This window comes from Bufo bufo, chromosome 6 (assembly GCF_905171765.1).
Source record: "Bufo bufo chromosome 6, aBufBuf1.1, whole genome shotgun sequence".
Lineage (NCBI taxonomy): Eukaryota > Metazoa > Chordata > Amphibia > Anura > Bufonidae > Bufo > Bufo bufo.
The window spans coordinates 157,767,855-157,785,061 of NC_053394.1; the positions used below are offsets into that span (position 1 = coordinate 157,767,855).

Consider the following 17,207-nt stretch of genomic DNA (forward strand, 5'->3'; position numbering starts at 1 on the left):
GATTCTTGGGTTACCGTGGCTGCGGTTACATCAGCCGGCCCTACTATGGGAACAGGGGAGAGTTGAGTTTACCTCACGCTATTGCACGGAGACCTGCTTCCCCCTCAAGACTCTCATGCATGCGGGAGTGAACCAGGTCCCCACCCAATACGCAGAGTTCGCTGAGGTATTCAGTGCAAAGAAGGCGGAATCCCTGCCACCCCATAGACCTTATGATTGCCCCATAGACTTATTGCCGGGCAGTGAGATACCCACGGGAAGAATTTACCCATTGGCGCAACCAGAACTTGTTCACCTCAAACAGTACCTAGAAGAGAACTTACGGAAAGGTTTTATTCAACCTTCAACCTCCGCGGCAGCCGCAGGGATGTTCTTCGTAAGAAACAAAGACGCAAGCCTAAGACCCCTCATTGATTATAGAGCCTTGAACAAGGTAACAATCAAAAATCGGTATCCCTTGCCGCTTATATCCGAACTCATAGAAAGATTTCAAACATCCACAATCTACACCAAGTTGGATTTGAGAGGCGCATACAACTTGATTAGGATCAGAAGGGGCGATGAATGGAAGACAGCTTTCCGCACTCGGTACGGACTCTTCGAGTATACCGTGATGCCCTTCGGGTTGTGTAACGCCCCAGCCACATTCCAGAATTTTATTAACGACATTTTTAGAGACCTACTGGACGTATGTGTAATCATCTATCTTGATGATATACTGGTGTACTCTGATACCTTACACGATCATAGGAAACACGTACGTTGGGTTCTTGCACGATTAAGCGTCCATCGGTTATATGTCAAACAGGAAAAATGTATTTTTGAAAGTACTTCCCTTCCGTTCCTCGGATACATAATATCACCTAAGGGTATCCAAATGGATCAATCAAAGATCACTTGTATCCAAAGTTGGCCGATTCCGGACTCCCGGAAAGCCCTTCAGCGATTCCTGGGGTTCTCAAACTTCTATAGGAAATTTATAAAGGACTTCTCCGCTACCACTAAACCGCTAACCCGGTTAACTAGTGTTAATACGAAGTTTGTTTGGTCCAAGGAGGCCCAATCAGCGTTTGATTTACTAAAGAGCAGTTTCACTTCGGCACCAATACTGACCCTCCCGAATCCTAACCATCACTACGTGCTGGAAGTAGACGCGTCCCAGGCAGCCATAGGAGCGGTCCTATCCCAACGAAGCTCCTTTTCAACCCCGTTACATCCTATCGGGTTCTACTCCCGGTCACTAAATACCGCAGAATTTAATTACCCCATAGGGGAAAAGGAACTCCTTGCCATAAAATCTTCTCTGGAAAATTGGAGGCATTTACTTGAAGGTTCAACACACCCCATCACAATATACACGGATCACCGTAACCTACAGTATCTGAAAACCAGTAAAACACTGTCAGCACGCCAAGTACGGTGGAGTTTCTTTTTTGACAGATTCAACTTTCAAATTACATACCGACCAGGCTCAAAAAATGGGAAGGCCGACGCCCTATCACGGTTGGCTGAATTCCGCACCGGGGACACGGCCCCCTCATGGGTCATACCACCGAAGAAACTCGTCCTCGCCACTGTCGGGTTGGAGACCCAGCTCAAGGAGGCGCTGATTAATGACCAGACCAACACACCCCCAGGTCTTCTGCCGAATCAACAGGGTTTCCTTTACAAGGACAATCAACTGTATATACCACCCTTCCTCACCACCCAGGTGATCAAACTCTGCCACGATTCACCCCTCGCGGGGCACCCTGGCATAGCCAAAACCACAACCCTGATACGCAGGAACTTCTGGTGGCCAAAAATGACCAAAGAAATTGAGGAATACGTTTCCACATGCGAGACCTGTGCCTCATGCAAAAGTCACAGGAGTCGACCATATGGTCTCCTAATGAGTCTTCCCATAGCCAATAGACCCTGGGAATGGGTCTCGATGGACTTCATCGTAGAACTCCCCCTTTCCAGAGGAAACAACACCATCATGGTGGTAGTTGATTTGCTGACTAAGATGGCACACTTCGTGGCCCTCAAGAAGTTACCCTCTTCCAGGGAAACAGCCGAGGTTTTCCAGTCCAACATCATAAAACTACATGGACTACCTAGTCAGGTCATATCAGACAGGGGTTCGCAATTTATATCCAAATTCTGGAGAGTGCTCTGTTCCAGACTTCAAATCGACCATAGAATGTCTAGCGCCTATCATCCCCAAACTAATGGGCAGACTGAAAGGGTGAATCAGTGTCTGGAACAGTTTCTCAGATGTCATTGCGCATTTCTCCAAGATGACTGGGAAGGCCTACTTCCTCTCGCTGAATTTGCCTATAATAATTCTACAAATTCCTCTACTCTACATAGTCCATTCTTTGCTAATTATGGATTTCACCCTAGGTCTCTTCCTCAAACCACTCTTCCCACAAACGTTCCAGCCACAGACGATTATCTGACTACTCTGCAAACTACCCTCAAGACGTTAAAAGATAATCTCCAACGGGCAAAGGAAAAACAAAAGATCTACTACGACCGTCGCAGAAGAGAAAATCCTCCTTACCAGGTCGGGGACTCGGTATGGCTCTCGACGAGAAATCTTCGGTTGGGGGTACCTTCCAAGAAATTGGGAAGACAATTCTTGGGTCCATTCCCCATAGAAAGGGTTATCAACCCCAACACGGTGAGACTCACCCTTCCTCCTCGACTACAGGTACATCCCACATTCCATGTGTCACTATTGAAACCGTTCAGACCTAGGCCGTTCCCATCAAGGGATCCTCGACCCTTACCCCCAATAGACGTCCAAGGTGAAGAGGAATTTGAAGTCGAGCAGCTCCTCGATTCCAGGAGAAGACGGGGGAGGATCCAGTATCTCGTTAGATGGAAGGGGTATGGATCCCAAGATGACTCTTGGGAAGATGTACAAGATGTTCATGCTCCCAGACTCCAAAGATTGTTCCACCAGAGGTTTCCCAACCGACCTTCCCCTATTGGGGTACACCGGAGTGGTCCCCTTAGGGGGGGGGGTACTGTAAGGCTACGCTGGGATGCGCTCCAGCTGGAGCACAGCGGCCGCCTGTAATGGGACGCTGGTTGCGTTCCAGCGTGGAACGCAGCGGCCTCTGTAATAAGACGCCGGGTTGTGTTCCAGCGTGGAACGCAACGGCCGCCGGGCCATCTAGTGGCTCCGCCCACCCACGCTCCGGGCCAATAAATGGCAGCCAGGGGCTGTACAGGGTGTTCCACTAATTTGGAGTGCACACCCTGTACACGCCATTCATCTAGAGGACGCAAACGCCGATTCCGGATTGGAACCCCAAATACCTCAGGGAGGACTCCCCACCTACGTCCACTGGCTCCCCCGCTGCTGGCTCCCACGCCACTGACCTTCTAACTGCAAGTATCTGGCCACAGTCTGGCTTACAACTTCTACAGCACTGTGAGAGTGGAGGAGACCCCCGGTGCTGAGATAGGGTATTGCAGGCTACTCCTCATCTGAAGACTTGACATGATATACCTTGTATCCCCTTCAACTAATAGGGGTCATTCTTTCTCATAGCTACCAATTAGTTTGTTATGCGGTGTATGAACTTGTTCACCTTAAACAGAAGCAATACTTTGTACCCCCTTCAACTAATAGGGGTCATTCTTTCTCATAACTACCAATTAGTTTGTTACGCGGTATATGATTTTGTTAACCCCAAACTCTCCGCTTGAGACTGAGAGAGCCGCCTGGGGTTCATACTAAGCAGCCGCAATTCACACTGCCAAGCACTTAGGCAGTGTGGTAGAAGTGGATGTCCTTTGTTTCCGCAGTTGAGATCCTAACTGATCAATTTGGTGCGTTACACCCATGCATTTAATCACGTGCGCCGGGACCCCGTTTTTGATGCCGAGGACGCGGCTCCGGTTCGGAGCGAGTGTCCTGTGATGGCCAGCGGGTTATAACCGAGACCTGAGGCCAGCGTTCTGATGTGGGACACAAACTAGATTGACGACAGGGGCCCCCCCCCCCCACGCCAAGGAAGCAGCGGGGCCTCTGGGAAGGCATCTTGCAACAGGGCCAGCAATTGACGGGGGACCATGACTGGCCACCAATCGTTGGAGGTTTTAAAACCTGGCCTCCGAGGGAGGTCCATGCTGATTGGCCTTCGTGGAAGGGAGCCAGAGGATGAAATGGACACGGGCCCAGGACAACTGTCGCACCTGCGACCCCTGACGTTTAGGGGAGGTGCTGGTGAACTCACCTGGCCTGAGGAACCCGTAAAACCCGAGATACATGGCTGCCTTAATAATCAAACTAGGAGAGTGGCCAAAAAGGAAATCCATCCAGCGCGGACGAGAGTCGCCTAAACATCTCGCCGGAGACAGGCTGCCCACGGGCGGGAGGGATGTCCCCGCACTTCTGGATCCCCCTAAGGGCAGCTTTTACCGCCTGCACTGAAGAAATGGAACCTCCATTCGGGTTATGAAGCATTGCGCAGTGCTGTCTCCCCGCTAGGTACAGCTTGATGGTGTTGAATGACAGCCTGAGATTGCGGTGACAGTGGGCTATAACCGCCAGGGTGTAGGAGACATCGTCCAAACCACCTGCGGGTGGGACCTGGCGAAACCTTCGTAAACCCTGACACCGGCTTGGTAGTTCCTGATGGTATTGGGGGAGAGGGAGTGCTGAACCAGGTTCCTGGCGTGAGCAATGAGGGATATGAGATCGGAACGTAGTACGACTGGTGCCTACGAGAAGGTTTGAGTCGGTCTGGGCAACGTACCTGGCTTAGAGGTTACTACCTGTATCGATGTGTTGGGTCACCTGACCTTGATCCAAATGTCGCATAAGTGAACGATCAGGACACGTTCCTGAGAGGGCAAATCATAAGGTTCGGAAGGAAAAGAGAAAATAACTGAGGAGGGTGACGGGACTGGGCGATCCAGGAGACAGAAGTAGGTGTGAGCCTGGGTGATCCAGGAGACAGAAGTAGGTGAGAGCCTTGGTGATCCAGGAGACAGAAGTAGGTGTGAGCCTGGGTGATCCAGGAGACAGAAGTAGGTGTGAGCCTGGGTGATCCAGGAGACAGAAGAAGGTGCGTGCCTGGGCGATCCAGGAGGCAGAGGTAGGTATGAGCCAGGACGAACCAGGAGACAGAGGTAGGTGCGTGCCTGGGCGATCCAGGAGGCAGAGGTAGGTGCGTGCCTGGGCGATCCAGGAGGCAGAGGTAGGTGCGTGCCTGGGCGATCCAGGAGGCAGAGGTAGGTGCGTGCCTGGGCGATCCAGGAGGCAGAGGTAGGTGCATGCCTGGGCGATCCAGGAGGCAGAGGTAGGTGCATGCCTGGACGAACCAGGAGACAGAGGTAGGTATGAGCCTGGACGAACCAGGAGACAGAGGTAGGTGCGTGCCTGGGCGATCCAGGAGGCAGAGGTAGGTGCGTGCCTGGACGAACCAGGAGACAGAGGTAGGTATGAGCCTGGACGAACCAGGAGACAGAGGTAGGTGCGTGCCTGGGCGATCCAGGAGACAGAGGTAGGTGCGTGCCTGGACGAACCAGGAGACAGAGGTAGGTATGAGCCTGGACGAACCAGGAGACAGAGGTAGGTGCGTGCCTGGGCGATCCAGGAGGCAGAGGTAGGTGCGTGCCTGGGCGATCCAGGAGGCAGAGGTAGGTGCGTGCCTGGGCGATCCAGGAGGCAGAGGTAGGAATGAGCCTGGGCGAACCAGGAGACAGAGGCAGGTATGAGCCTGGGCGAACCAGGAGACAGAGGCAGGTATGAGCCTGGGCGAACCAGGAGACAGAGGCAGGTATGAGCCTGGGCGAACCAGGAGACAGAGGCAGGTATGAGCCTGGGCGAACCAGGAGACAGAGGCAGGTATGAGCCTGGGCGAACCAGGAGACAGAGGCAGGTATGAGCCTGGGCGAACCAGGAGACAAAAGTAGGTGTGAGCCTGGCGAACTAGTAGATGAGACAGCAGCATATAACGTGAAGTACATACCTATAACACATGGCACTGTTGCCACCATAGAATAGATGACTGCAGTGAGCGTTTAGTGACCGCTGAATGGGTATGGCGTGCAATGATGACCTGGCCTACTCGTGGTGAGACCCCGGTTTCTTTGAACGCCGAGCTGAAACTAGGTCCCTTCCACCCAGCAGGGACCCCGGGGCCCTCCCCCTAAATGAGGAACAGAGGATGACTTGCCTTCCTCCTGCTGCGGCACGGCAGGAGTGCGTATGAAATGGCTGGTGATTGGAACCTACCGATTTCATTGTATATATTTTTTATTCTTTTTTTTTTTTTTTTTGTTTTGTTTGTGGGCATGGGCCGTCGTTGCCCAGGGGCTAGATACCCCTGCTTGCCGCGTGTGGCCTGTTTCGACGGGGGTGCCAGTCTGGGGGCCGTAGACCTAATAGTAAGGCCGACAGATAATTGCAGTGAACGATTAGTGACGGATGATCGCGTATGGGGTGCGATAAAGACCTAACCTACACCTGGTGAGACCCCCAGCTCTCTTCGGCCTCAGAACTAAAGCTAGTGCCCTACCAGGACTAACGGGGACCCAGGAGCCCTCCCCCTGATCCCGAGTGGGGACAGAGGATAACTTTTTCTTCATCCCACCGCGGTACGGCGGGTGTGCGCTTCTGACCGTTCTTGTTGCTGGGTAACCCTGCTGAGTTTTTTTTTTTTTTTTGTGCCCACAATTTATAAAATGGCCGCTTAAAGACATGAACAGTTGTTGCTCAGGAGCTAGACACCCCTGCCTACTTCGTATATGGACTTGTCTGACGTGCGTTCCACGCCAAACAACTCCAGCCAGAGGACGGGACAGGTGAAGCCCTGTGGAGGGGGAGACCCCGATGTGGGAGCAGCTAGCTAGCTCGATCAACAGAAGCCCGGGACATGGGGCCCGGAGACACCTGTAAGGGGGAACCCAGTGGGGACAGAGCCTACCTGCCTTGGAGCCGCCTGGCCGATTAGAGCTGCCGGGCCTGAGTGAGGATTCCGGCGTGCGCTCCACGCTGGAACGCACGCCGAGCATTTGACCGGAAGCCCAGGCCTGTGCGAGGATTCCGGCGTGCGCTCCATGCTGGAACGCAGGCTGGTCATGTGACCGGAAGCCTAGGCCTAGACGAGGGTTCCGGCGTGCGCTCCACGCTGGAACGCACGGCGGCCTCGCGACTGCGCCCAAGCCAGAGGACGGGACGGGTGAAGCCCTGTGGAGGGGGTGACCAGCAGGCCGTACCCTGCCCATCCCGCCGCCGCATGAGCGAGGCGAAGCGCTCGGCTCTGGAGCGAATATTGACGTGCGGACACCCCTACCTATACCATATGTGGGGTAGTGGTTTATCTGACGTGCGTTCCATGCTGGAACGCACGCGCCGGCCTCCCCCAGAGCAGGGAGACATGTGAAGATGGCTTGGGGGGAGTTATGTGGTAGCTGTGACATGAGTGGTGGGCTTAGTAGTAGTTGGTTGCGTCATGGTTGGGGGTGAACTGCGGGACGAGCCGTGTGTGGGTAGCGGGGACCGGGTCTGAGAGCAGATATCGGCGTGCGTTCCACGCTGGAACGCACGCCGGACCCGCGACCGGAAGCCTGGAACATGGGGGCCCGGGTCGGAGGGCTCCTGTGGGGGGGAAATAGCTTATGGGGACAGCGCTTACCTGTCCTGAAGCAGCCTGACCGTGGAGAGACCGCCGGGCCTAGAGTGAATTCCGGCGTGCGCTCCAAGCTGGAACGCACGCCGACCTCGTGACCGGAAGCCGGAGCCTGTGCCGCTGCTCGGGGACCCCAGTGTAGGGAACAAGAAGTGCCTGCATACGATACCTTCCCTGGGGAGAAAACTGCGACGTACAAGGCGGCAGCAGCTGTGGTACCAGCGGCGACTTCTTGTCCAGGATGTGAACAGAAGCGCCCTGAGGAGCTGGGGGCTGGAGCTTAAAAAGGTAATATGCCCCTCCCACAAATTCAGGCTGACTTTTCAGCCTTCCACTTGTAAACGGATCCGTCCCCCATTGACTTTCAATGTAAATTCAGGAGTTAATATACCAATGATCGGGGGGGGGGGGGAAGAGGGGAGGCCGCACACTGGCCACCAATGATATTTATACAATAGAGGGGGTTCCAGGAGGGAAGCGCACACTGGCTACCAATGATAATACAATAAAGGGAGGGAGGGGGGGTGGGGGGGCGCACACTGGCCACCAATGATAATACAATAGAGGGAGGGAGGGGGGCCGGGGGGGGTCGCACACTGGCTACCAATGATATTAATACAATAGAGGGAGGGGGTGCCGGGGGGGGGCCGCACTGGCCACCAATGAAATTAAAACTGGGGAGGGAGGGGGGTCTGCCCCCTGCTGCCTGGCAGCCCCTCATCTCTTACAGGGGGCTATGATACGCACAATTAACCCCTTCAGGTGCGGCACCTGAGGGGTTAATTGTGCGGATCACAGCCCCCTGTAAGAGATCGGGTGCTGCCAGGCAGCAGTCATGTACACAGTTCATAGTATATTCTAACTAGAAGCGTCCCCATCACTATGGGAACACCTCTGTGTTAGAATATACTGTTGGATTAGAGTTTTCACGAAGTGAAAACTCAGCTCTGAAAAATCTTTTATGCAGACGGATCTTCGAATCCGTCTGTATGAAAGTAGCCTACGGACATGGATCACGGACATGGATGCCAATCTTGTGTGCATCCGTGTTTTTTCACTGACCCATTGACTTGAATGGGTCCGTGAACCGTTGTCCGTCAAAAAAATAGGACAGGTCCTATTTTTTGGACGGACAGGATACACGGATCACGGAGGCAGATGACAAACGGTGCATTTTCCGAGTTTTCAACGGACCCATTGAAAGTCAATGGGTCCGCAGAAAATCACGGAAAACGGAACAACGGCCACGGGTGCACACAACGGTCGTGTGCATGAGGCCTTACAATGGTTTTAGAGACAGATCTGTCATGGCTATTTTAGAGATAATATAACCGGATCTGTTCATAACGGATGCAGACAGTTGTATTATCATGATGGAAGCGTTTTTGCTGAACCATGGCGGATCCAGCAAAAACGCAGATGTAAAAGTGGCATTTGCAATATAGGAAATGTTTGAAGCGTGTACAGCAGCTCATCATTCTGATGAGGTGGTTTCTACCTAGTAATGACAGTGGAAGATTATGCGATTTCTAAAGCTCCTGGGCCTGGGCAATTTTCAAGACCAGAGGTGCATAATTTAAACTATATAACTAGTCTTAGAAACCATTTATCTTGAAATACGTAATGAAATTATTAGCAACTGGGATACGACATAGCTCCCCTTGCTCCAAGACAACCTTCCCTGAGCCCTCCAAAAACAAAAGTTGACATTTAGCTTTATTTACTTTGAAACCGAAGAAAAGACCAAACTTCTTCCTATGGTCCAACATTACTGACAAATCTACTTGCGGATCCAACATAAATAGCATTATATCAGCAGTGAGCAAGGCAACGCGTACAGTATTGCGTCTCTGATAAGATGTGTGTTTTTCTAGTAGCCTGGCCAGGGGCTCCAAGGCCAAACTAAAGAGGAGAGGAGACAGGAAGCACCTCTGCCTTGTCCTTCTCCACAGCAGAGGAGGGGACAAGAAATTCTGAGTGCTAACCCTCACCTGGGGGCTCATTCACACGACAGTAGGCCGTCTGTATCTGTGCTGTGGACTACAAAATGCGGTCCACAAAGCACGGGCACCGGCCATGTGAATCTCGTATTGCGGCTTGGACCTATTGACTTGATTTGGCCAGTGATCCGTAATATACAGCAAAAGATAGGACTTGTCCAATTTTTGCGGTGCGGAGGCACTGATCCAAATGCCCACGGAAGCGCTTTGTAGTACTTCGGTGGGCTTTCGATCCGTGCCAAGCTGTATCCTGCGGATTGTGGACCCATTTAAGTCAATCCCATGATACAGGATTCACACTGCCTTTGCCGGTATATTGCGGTCCTTAATATGGGTACGGACGGCCTGCGGTCATGTGAATGAGCCCTAAAAGATCCAGTTAAACCAACCATATTCAGCACCTGCTCTAGCCATTCCTATCTGACAATGCTTTTTCAGCATTGAGGGTGACCAGAGCAGGTTCCACTGACTACAGTGCCAACTGTACTTTCCTAATGTTAGTGCCTGCTGATTGTGATTTGGTAAACGCACATGTTATGGGTATACCAAAGTGTGCAAGATTACTGCTAACATGTTTGCTATTAGCTTGTATTAGTTCCTCAGATCCTGGTTAGTCAAAGAAATCAGATGGTATGATACCAGATCTTCAACATTCTTGCCCTGTTTGTGGACCAGCTTAAAGGGAATAAGTGTCTGATTGGCAGGGGTCTGACCACTGGGGCACTCACCTATCATGAAAACAGAGGGCTGAGTTCCACCATTCCATTTCATTCTACTCTATAGGAAAGCAGACTAGTGATGGGACCCCCAGTGGTCAGACATTTTTCCCCATCCAAGTACTTGTAACGGGACAACTCCTTTAAAATAGGCCGTATACAACTGAATAGAGAGATGCGCACCAGCCAATATTGCATTAAATAAACACATCATTGTTGGTTATACCTGCAATTTAAGACCTTTATAGAATTCTCCTGAAATCCATCAGGCTCCTGGAGCTTGCCTGAGAACAATAGAGCTGAGGTGTTTTTGAACCTCCTCTATAATAATTGGAACACTGAGGGTCTCTAGTTATACTGCCTTAATTTTTGTTAGCTATACCCTCTCCAAAAAGGCCTTTTTGCCATACTAGCTTCACCTCCCTCCTTATTTAAGGAAGTATTAAATTCTCTTAATATAGTAAGGGTTCAGTTTTAAGTACCTGATAATCTTGTGGCCCAGTGTCATCTTTCTCTGACCAATCCCAGGAATGCAGAGGACTGGGACATCTCTCTGGTGGATTTATCCAACTGGATCCATCTGTAGGAAAAAACATACACTGCAAATTAATATGTTCCCTTTCGTCTATGACAGTGGATAGACTGCCACTTACAGAACCTACCAACAGAAATGCTGTTGTCCGCTGAAAAAATAGGTTCCCGAATGGAAACTGAACATACTCCATTGTAGTCAATGCAGTACGTTCAGCTCTGCTCATCTGAATGCAGCACATGGGTTATTTTGATTGTTCTGCTTTTATAACAGATCAGATAATGACAATTACTAGTGATGATGTGAACTCACCCATATTCAGGGATGTAACTGGCTGGTGGTCCTCTACCATGACATGCTTGTACAGATCCTTGTGTCCTTCTAAATATTCCCACTCCTCCATGGAGAAATGGACAGTGACATCCTGACACCTTATAGGAACCTGACACACACAATGACAGTCATCATCCAGATCCATCATTCCTTGTGTTACTGTGCAATGTCCCAGCATTCCCAGCAGCGCTCACCTCTCCAGTCAGAAGCTCAGTGATCTTCTTGGTGAGGTCTAGGATCTTCTGCTCATGGTTTCTCCCAGGTATCAGTGAGTGAGATGGAGGCTCCATAGTGGCGCTTTGGATCCTGCTACATTCTCCTGACACAGAAAGATGGCTGCCAGGGGTCACACAGTCACTAGATATCTTTTTCACTGTTATGTAATCCTGTGTATTAGGAGAAATTTTTCTATAACTGTGATGGAATTGCCAGAATTCTCTACCTCAGCAGATTCCCTTTCTATTAATTGAGTTAGGCTACTTTCACACTGGCAGCACGGACCTCCGGCAGGCTGTTTCATCGGGTGAACACCCTGTCAGATCCGTCCTGCCGCTAGTGACCGTGTGCCCCCGGACTGCAGCTCCGTCCCCATTGACTATAATGGGGGCGGGGCGGAGTTCCGGCAGAGGCACGGCAGTGCACGGCGAGAGGCTGCCGGAATAAATGTCGGACATGTCGTAGTTTTATTCCGGCAGCCTCTCGCCTTGCGCTGCCGTGCCTCCGCCGGAACTCCGCCCCCATTATAGTCAATGGGGACGGAGCAGCAGTCCGGGGGCACACGGTCACTAGCAGCAGGACGGATCTGACAGGCTGTTCACCCGACAGAACAGCCTGTCGGGGGTCCGTGCCGCTAATGTGAAAGTAGCCTTAAGGGTACTGCTTCTTAGTACATTATTATTTGCCCCTCAAAACAATAAACTCTGCATTTAAATTATTACTGCTAAACTTGCCCACTCAGTGGAACCAATCTGTGACCATTTTGCTAAAATATACTCCAATGCACATTCTCCCTTAGAGCTTAATAATAGTGTGGTACTAAGCTCCCTTAGAGCTTAGTACCACACTTGCATGATAAAAAGATGTATTGCAAGTAATATGGTGGAAAAAAGACATAAGTCCATCAAGTTCAACCAAGGGATAGAGGGGCACGAATTTTAGAAAAAGGGGAGTGAGCATAAGCATTAATGTCATTTATTTTCAAGAATTCATCTAAGCCCTTTTTAAAACTGCGCACTGTTCTTGTTGTGACCACGTCCTAAGGTAGTCTATTCCACAGATTCAAAATGGGTCATTTATTATTAAGACCGGTGTTTCAGACACCGGTCTTAATAACCCCTATATCTGGCGGTGGATCCACCAAAATTATGAAGAGGCGCAGGCCTCTACATAACTTTGGCGCATTCAGCGCCAGTCTAAATGTAAGCCAGCTTCTGAGCTGGTTTACATGTAGACCCTTTTCTACACCTAAAACAGGCATAGAAAAGGATGAATGAGAGGGGCCTTCCGGCCCTTCCCCGCCCACTTTTTTAGACCTGGCATGAGCGGGGAAAAGTCACAAATTGCAGCGCAACTAACCATTGTGCCGCAATCTGCTCCGCAATGACTGCAAAGTTTTTACAGTAAAGAATCCTCGACTCTTGTGGAGACTTAAATTTTTCCTCTCCAGACGGAGGCTGTGCCCCCTTGTCTTTTGAGGGGATTTTTATATGGAACAGCTTTTCACTATATTTTTTGTACGGCCCATTTATACATTTGTATAGACGTCCCTTCTCAAGACTACATAAATGTAATTCTTTTAATCTTTCCTCATAACTAAGACCCTCCATGCCCCTTATCAGCTTAGTCTCTCTCCTTTGTAGTTTTCCAGCTCCAAGGCATCCTTTCTATGGACTGGTGCCCAGAACTGAACTGCATATTCCAGATGAGGCTGCACCAAAGCTTTGTAAAGTGGTAATATTACATCCCTGCCCTGCGAGTCCATGCTTAATTTGATGCATGACAATATTCTGGTAGCCTTAGAATCAGCTGATTGACATTGTAAATATATAGAAACGGTTATAGCGGCTCTCCTGTCGTAATATACGGACTCAGGTGCACTGTTATAAGCTTACCCCTTGGCCTTTTAGTAGTGAAATGTTAACAGGCACTCTACCATCTGGGACTGCATCAAGATTCAGCACTTCAATAACATACCCAACATATCAATATATACATACATACAATTATAAAAACTATAAAGAACTATGACAATAGTAGATAATCTCTTATAAAAATAATAAAAATGAAGATAAAAAATGTTACATCCCCTAGAATATTTGTTGCACATAGATTATTACTACCTAGATGCATAACTTCACATTTATCCACATTGAACCTCATTTGCCAAGTTGATGCCCAATCATCAGTGTCCAAGTCAGCTTGTACTTTTTGGACATCTTCCTTAGATTGCACAATACTATATAGCTTGGTATCATCTGCAAAAATAGAAACAGTGCTATTAATCCCATCCTCAATATCATTAATAAAATGATTAAGTAATAGGGGACCCAGCACAGAACCTTGGGGTAGACCACTTTTAACCCGGGATCATTCAGAATAAGAATCATTGACCACAACTCTCCAGACACGGTCCTTCAGCCAGTTTTCAATCCAATTACAAACTGTTCTTTCCAAGCCTATAGACCTTATTTTACCTATTAAACGTCTAAGAGGGATGCTATCAAAAGCCTTTGCAAAATCAAAGAACACTATATCCACAGCCACCTCTCTGTCAAGGCTTCTACTCACCTCCTCATAAAAACATATCAGGTTAGTCTGAAACTTCTGTCCGTAATAAGCCCATGCTGGTTATCACTTATGATATTATTAACCGTCACATACTTCTGTATATAGTCCCTTAAGAGTCCTTCAAACATTTTTCCCACAACAGAAGTTAAACTAACTGGTCTATAATTACCTGTGGAGGACCTAGAGCCCTTTTTTTAATGTGGGCCCCACATTTGCCTTGCGCCAATCACTTGGCACTGTAACAGTCCGTAGAGAATCTCTAAAAATTATAAACAGGGGCACAGCAATGACTGAACTCTTGGGGGTATATTCCATCTGGACCTGGAGCCTTGTCTACATTTACCTTATTTAACTTAGCTTAGACCATATCTACAGTTAGCCAGTTGAGTATATTACTGGGTATACTAACAGCCCTGGCTCAACCAATATCAGCTCCTTTCTCTTCTTTTGTATATACAGAGCTAAAAGAAACCCATCTAGTAACTCTGACTTTTCTCTATTTTCAATGAACCCCCCCCCCCCCTTTTCTGCTATTTAGGTGATCTACTTGCTCTGACCTTGATCTTTAGCATGAATATATTTAAAGAATTTTTTGGATTTGTTGTGCTCTCTTTTGCCACCTGCAGTACTTTTGTATTTTTTGCAGGTTTAATCTCTTTCTTTTTTTTTTTTTTTACAGATTTTAAGCCATTTGTAAATTTCATAGGCTACAACTGACTCCTCTGATTTGTATCTTTTAAATGCTCTTTTTGTTGTCCTTTTTACAGTAGCTATAAGACATGTGGGGTTTAATTTTAGCTGTTTATACTTGTTACCTACAGGAATACATTTTGCAATGTAACTACCCAATGTAGATTTAAAGCTTTCCCTATTTATCCTCAGTATTATTATGTGACAGTAGCTGCTCCCAGTCTGCCCTTAACCTGGGCAAACTGTCCTTTTTAAAATTCTGTGTTTTTGCTCTCCCAGCCACAGTTTGCTTTTTATAATTCAGGGGGAATATAATTATAATGTTTTCACTATTACCTAGTGTTTCAGGAACAGTAACATTTCCAGCAAGTTCTGCATCATTAGAAATTACCAGATCCAACAGAGCATCGCCCCTAGTGTGATCTTCTACAAACTGGCCCATAAAATGGTCCTGTAGCAAATTGTAGAATCTTCTCCCCTTTGCAGTTGATGCAGAACCATGATCCCAGTCAATATTTGGGAAGTTGTAATCTCCCATTATGACCACTGTACCAGCCTGTGCAGCCCGCTCTATTTGGTTGCACAGCTGAACTTCCTTCTCCTCTGTGATGTTAGGGGGTCTATAGATTAAACCAAGTATTATTTTTTTCAGAGAATATTTCCCTTTGTAATTCCACCCACAGTTGCCTCTTTCACACTCACCTTCATATCACTCCTTACATACATGCACACACCACTGCATTTTCTATTGGCCCTGTCTTTTCTAAATAGTGTAAAACCCTGAATATTAACAGCCCAGTCATGTGAAGAGTCCAGCCATGTCTCTGCCACACCAACTACATCTATGTGTTCCTCTAGTATCATAGTCTCCAGCTCCCCCATTTTTCTTGCTCGACTTCTGGCATTTGTGAACATACTTTATAAGTTACAATTTAATTTCCCACATTCAGTTCCCAGAAAGTGAATATCTGAGATTTTTTGGGGTACCTTTGTTTGGGTACCTGGTTTGTAACAGGTTCATGTTACCCGCAGCTTTGTTTTTCATGGGTGTACAGTTCTGCCCAGTCACCTTCTTATTTTCCTCACTAACCACAGCCCCCACTAAATCCCCACTGTCCCCTCCTATATCCCACTCTCTATCGGCACTATCTACCCCCTTATTGCTATGACCCCCTCCCTCCCCCCAGATCCTAGCTTCAAAGCTCCTCCAGCTAACCATTTTTTCCCCAGAGCATCTGCATTGTCATAATAATGCTCTATAAAGCTGCTACTGTGGGGATAAAGCTTAAAATGTGGTAGTCAGTCAACCCACTGTCTCCTATCACTAATTAAATTACTTTCTGACCTGGATCCCAATATAGTCAAAATTGGAATAAGTTCTATAAAAATGAATCCTGCTTGGACTTTTGCTTCAGGATCAAATCACTCGAACTCTATGTCCACCCCGAAAAATACACAAGAATAAAACTTCCAGGTAGCCCAATTATAATAGACATTGGGAGTCTTTGTCAGTCTGGGCTTTTGTGTATCCAAACACTTACCTCATATGGACTAAACTGAAGTTGTGAACATACTTAAAGTGGTTCTCTGAGCCAAGGAACTCTTTTTCATACGGCCATGCAGGGTGCTGGGAGGTTAAAAGCAAAAAGACTCACCTGTCACTCACGCTCTGGTTCCAGCTCTGCGTTCCCTTCTCCTCCACTTCCCGTCCCCCCTGGACAAGAAATGTGACGTGCCAATCAACGAACTCAGTGGTGGCAGTGGTCGCATGACATTGGTTGGCCGGCAGCATTGACATGCGTGTAAATGGCACAATACATTTCTGGTAGGACCAGAAGAGGAGGAGATGAGAGCTTGTGCTCAAACCAAAGGACTGGTGACAAGTTACTTTTTTTATTTTATTTTATGTAAGGGTATATTATATGGGAATGTCATATTATGAGATTAATTATAGTACTAGAAATTACATATCGTGAGATGCATTGGCAAGATAACACATTTAGTGAACATTTAGTGGGGCAGTCTGTTTATGGAATGATGTTTGGAGCATGACAGAATGATATTCCATGCATGCTTAGTGTTTCAGTAGTAATATTGAAGATTATAAGGGTTTTTTGGGTGTAGAATACTGTAATAGAACACTCCAGGGCACCAATCAGCTGTTTGAAGAGGCCATGGCTTTAGGCCAATTTGTGGCCTCCTCACAGCATACCAAGCACAACGCTGTACACTGTATCGCGACTATGGTTGCTGTTGCAGCCCAGGCCAATGCAGTTGAATGAGACTGAGCTGCTAATAATCCATTTGGCCAATGATGTCACTAGTCTAGGAAGAGACCACAGCGCTCATCTGATTGACATGGCCTCAGATTGGATTGGTAGAGGTGCCAGGAGTTGGCTCTCAGCAATCAGATATTGATGACCTATCCAGAGGATCAGTCATCAAAATTCTACTCCCAGAAAACCCCTTTAATGATATGTCAATTGATTGGTTTCTGTTTGGGTTACTGAAC

The 17,207-nt window shown here is 48.3% G+C and overlaps 1 protein-coding gene across 3 annotated transcripts in view; it reads right to left on the reverse strand.

Moving 5' to 3' along the window:
• LOC121005375 (oocyte zinc finger protein XlCOF6-like) overlaps positions 1 to 17,207 on the reverse strand; it is a 916,661-nt gene that overhangs the window by 751,879 nt on the left and 147,575 nt on the right. Inside the window, exon 3 of one of the 3 annotated variants that reach the window (XM_040438069.1) lies at positions 11,413 to 11,604. The exons of the other annotated variants lie outside the window; for them this stretch is intronic. Within the exon in view, the coding sequence (XP_040294003.1) occupies positions 11,413 to 11,604 (192 nt within the window). The remainder of the gene's footprint in view (positions 1 to 11,412; positions 11,605 to 17,207) is intronic. 3 annotated transcript variants of the gene reach the window in all.